The 3953-nt window shown below is 38.3% G+C and overlaps 1 protein-coding gene across 1 annotated transcript in view; it reads left to right on the top strand.

Moving 5' to 3' along the window:
* Window positions 1-429: 429 nt before the first annotated feature.
* The window catches only part of oaz2a (ornithine decarboxylase antizyme 2a), a 17116-nt gene continuing 13592 nt past the window's right edge, over window positions 430-3953 (top strand). The window contains exons 1-2 of the mRNA XM_067436604.1: window positions 430-434; window positions 491-531. Coding sequence (XP_067292705.1) covers window positions 430-434; window positions 491-531 — 46 coding nt within the window. The remainder of the gene's footprint in view (window positions 435-490; window positions 532-3953) is intronic.

Here is a 3953-nt window from a genome sequence, read left to right as displayed (position 1 = left end):
CTGTAGGAATATTCAAAGCTGAAAACTTCATTTCCCAGAAACCCTCAGCGTCGTCAAATCCCAACATAATGCTTCAGAAATTGTCTTAAATCGCATTATATTACTATATATATTTATGAAGAACATATAAAACAATAGATATCCTTCCCTCGTCGCTATTTAAAAGCAGAAAAATATTAGTAGATTCACTGTCACTCACTCACTTCCCTGTTTTGCGTCTGTCTCCCATTATTCTCCACGCTGCACGTCATGAATATTCATGAAGCTGCGTGTCGGTTGACAATCGCACTCGGCGTTTGATTGGAGGGGATTTCGTAGGCTCATTAATATTCAGAAGCAGCTTCACAACGTCAGCGCCGCGCACTCGGTGCTCGGTGTCAAAGCACGACGCGCGTATCGCAGGACGTTTCGGAGAGAATTATTACATATATGGTGCATTTCTCCGTGGACTTTGTGCACAACAGTCAGTCTTTGAGTTATCTGAGTAAAGCAGCCTACGAGGAAAAAAAACATGTGCAACACAGAGGAAAGGTGAGATGAAATACGATTCTATTTTTTTTATAGTCATGGAACATTTTTATCTCGTGCACATAACGTTATGCCAAAGTTTTTTTATCCTTTTGCATATATGTTTAGTCTTAAAACATGTAATTACGATATATATATATATATATATATATATATATATATATATATATATATATATATATATATATATATATACTTAAAATCTATTTAAATAATAATTCCTAACATTTATATAAACGGTGTATAATAATAATTAATAATATATATAAATAAACAAACATTCTATAGTTTTTTCCAATACACACTACTATATTCAATAATATAATAAAATACAAATTATTTTGATATAGAGATTTTTAATGTATGTAAATTATGAATGGTCAGGATCTATTATGATGTACTGAAGGATCAGACTCACAGACAATTATCAAAGCGGATTTAATGTCGAGCAGACAGATGAGTGTGACAGACACTGCTGCTATAAATATTTCATCCATAACCCCATCAACTCAATTAGGATTCATGAGCTTGTGACAGGACTGTGAATGCCGACCAAATCGCACCATCCCAAAGATAATTTTTCCTAAACAATCTAATTTCCTACTCTTGCGATTTCTTAATCGGGATTGAGGATGGAAACCCCAGGACAGATCAGCTGCAGGGATCCTGTTATGAAACTCTGAACACGATCAGCGGCTGTTTTCATTGAAATGTTTGTTTTTGTAACAAGATTAGCCCCAGTGCTGGTAAGAAGCTGATGAACCATATTTAACCTGAGATTTAAGGTACGGAAAAAAATAGGGACAAAACATTACATAAGCTATAGTTCCTAGAAAGCTCTGTTGTTTAGCTGCAACATCTTTGCAGTGGCCCTGTTTATAGACCCTACTTACAATTCGAACATCATGTTGAAATCAGTGCACCGTGCATTTTCCATGTTTCCTCACAGGTCAGAGAATGACATCCCAAATCCATCCGCACTCACATTTCATGCGAGTTCCTGTTTCTCAATTTCACTTTCTGTTTTGTGATGGTTGTTTTACTTGGACACCACCCAGACCATCAGCGTTAAAAGGAGAAACACTTTGCAGAAGAATGTGGCGGCGCTAAGCCTCTGACAAAATAGAAACATGTCAGACTTGTTGTCAAAGAAGGTCACATGCTTGCTGAGGCTTTGTAATCTGATATGTGAAAAACACAAACCTGCCATATCTCTCCTGGCCAGCGATTGGTCCAAAACACGTTCACTGTGAGTTTAAGGTCACATGTCACCTTTCGTGCCCCTCTGTATAGCCAAATGATAACCATTTTCCTGGAAGACTCGCAGTATCCTGTTTTGTTTTTGACTGTTTCCTGGTCGTTCTCCAAACACTCGGCGGAGCCAGTAATTACTGCACTAAAGATTAACTTGAATCCCGGTCTTTAAACAGATCCGGACTATCACCCTGTGCTTGACCTGGAGTTCATGAATGATCTTTATTGATAATGCCAGCAGCCAGTTGTTTTCTTAGCAAAAATAGGATCTTTGGGTTGTTTTTGGAAAAGGTTCTGCTTTTGGACTTTATGAATCCAACATTATCCTTAAAGACATAATATGTAATTTTTTACCGTTAGAGGTCGCTAATTCAAAACAAAGGCATAGCTTGATGACGCCTTGATTTTGCTTTTATTAATGCGCAGACGTAGCCTAGTCCTACCAGACTCTTGTACATTTCATTTGTACAGAGATGTTTATCTGCTTACTCCCAGATCGAGATCGATAGATCAATATTAGGCACGGTAAAACAAGGGTAAACCAAGAAAACCAGATTTAAACAATAAGAATAACACATGAGATCAACCAATAGCAAACCATAACCATATAGCAATGTTTAGTTTCATGTCAATGAATGTCTCCAAACAATGGCTCACCTGTCTAATAAAACAAATCATATCATGGGCGTCAGAACCACTTTTTATGCCCAATGATATTGGACCCACTCACTTTTATCGTCTCTAATTCAGCACGTGTCTGTTTACCTACCCCTAACCGAGAAACACTTGTTGTTAAACACGCTAGATGCTTTATTTCCACTTTTCTAATATTTTCTCAATTTTTATTGAAAATAAATGCCTTTCCGGTCTGATATGTGATGGGAAAAGGGAGTAGAGCGAGTGTGGCAAAAGGCGGATTCGAACCTGTGATCGGTTTGCATCTTAACTTGATGCCGTGCATCTTACCCCTACACTATAACCAAGGGAAATAACTCAGTGATTTCGTAATTTTCGTTTAGTAAAAAAGTAAAAAGCGGGATACTTGTATTTAATGTAAATATGGCATCTGTTACTCCGGTAAAAAAAAAATCTGAGAGAGAGGACCCAACCCCTTTTTATTTGCTTCCGACACCCATGCATCATATATTAAAGCGTCTTTGTTGTTTCCATGGTTTCTACAAAATAAAACCGTAAATCGACGGTAACACAGATGTCATTGATAGGCGGCGCACGGACACTGTCCGTGTCCTGGTTAAAATAGCTTATTTCTCTGGATTTAAATATTCTTGGAAACATTTGGGATAATGTAAGCACACAACAAAATATATAACATTGTACTAGTGTTTTTTTTGGATATTTCAATGCAAAAATCGTACATATTGTGCCTTTAATGTACTTTTGCTCATAACTGGGATTTAAACAGACAACATGAATGATACCTTAAAGTTGGCCTTAAAATAGTGTATTCTTCCCTATTGTGATGTATATCAAACAAGAAAAAATTAAGGGCGGGACTTGATTTTGATTATTGGGAAATGTTTGTGATCATTGGATGTTTGTGGTTTGCTATTGGCTGATCTTGGTGACAGGTTGCCCCGCCCTCGCCCCAGTAAACACATCATCAGAGAAGAGATGTTGCTACAAGATGGAAGGAAAGATATTTTAAATAAAGATTATGTGGGCACATTAATTATCATATTATATTTAGGGCCCAAGCCCTGAAAGGGCGCAGAGCCCTATTGTTCTTCTAAGGATTATTTGTTATTATTATTATTTATTATTATTTTTTTACGCGACTATTTGGGCATTTTTGGGGCCCTTCCCATGCTCGAAAACTCTTGAAACTTTGCACACGCATCAGAATGCGCGGCCATCAGGGCCGGGCTGAGGCTGGGACCCGGGCGTGGCAGGGGGGCTCGACAGCGCCCCCTAAAGTGGGGTCTGAAAACGGGGTCTATAAATCAAACACACTTCCACGTACATATATGAAACTCTGTACACATATAGAGCTCATCGGGCCGAACAACTTTCGTGCTCTAAGTTATGTGTCAGCCCAACAGGAAGTGAGCTATTATGGGTTGTTCGGAAAACGCACGCTCTGAAATTTGCGATACTCCTCCTAGACGATTCACCCGATCAGCACCAAACTCGGTCAGCCTGAAGTCAAGACA

Source organism: Pseudorasbora parva, chromosome 25 (assembly GCF_024679245.1).
Source record: "Pseudorasbora parva isolate DD20220531a chromosome 25, ASM2467924v1, whole genome shotgun sequence".
In the NCBI taxonomy this organism is placed as follows: Eukaryota; Metazoa; Chordata; class Actinopteri; order Cypriniformes; family Gobionidae; genus Pseudorasbora; species Pseudorasbora parva.
The sequence above is the reverse complement of the archived record's forward strand: the minus strand, read 5'-3'. Positions and strand labels throughout refer to the sequence as shown.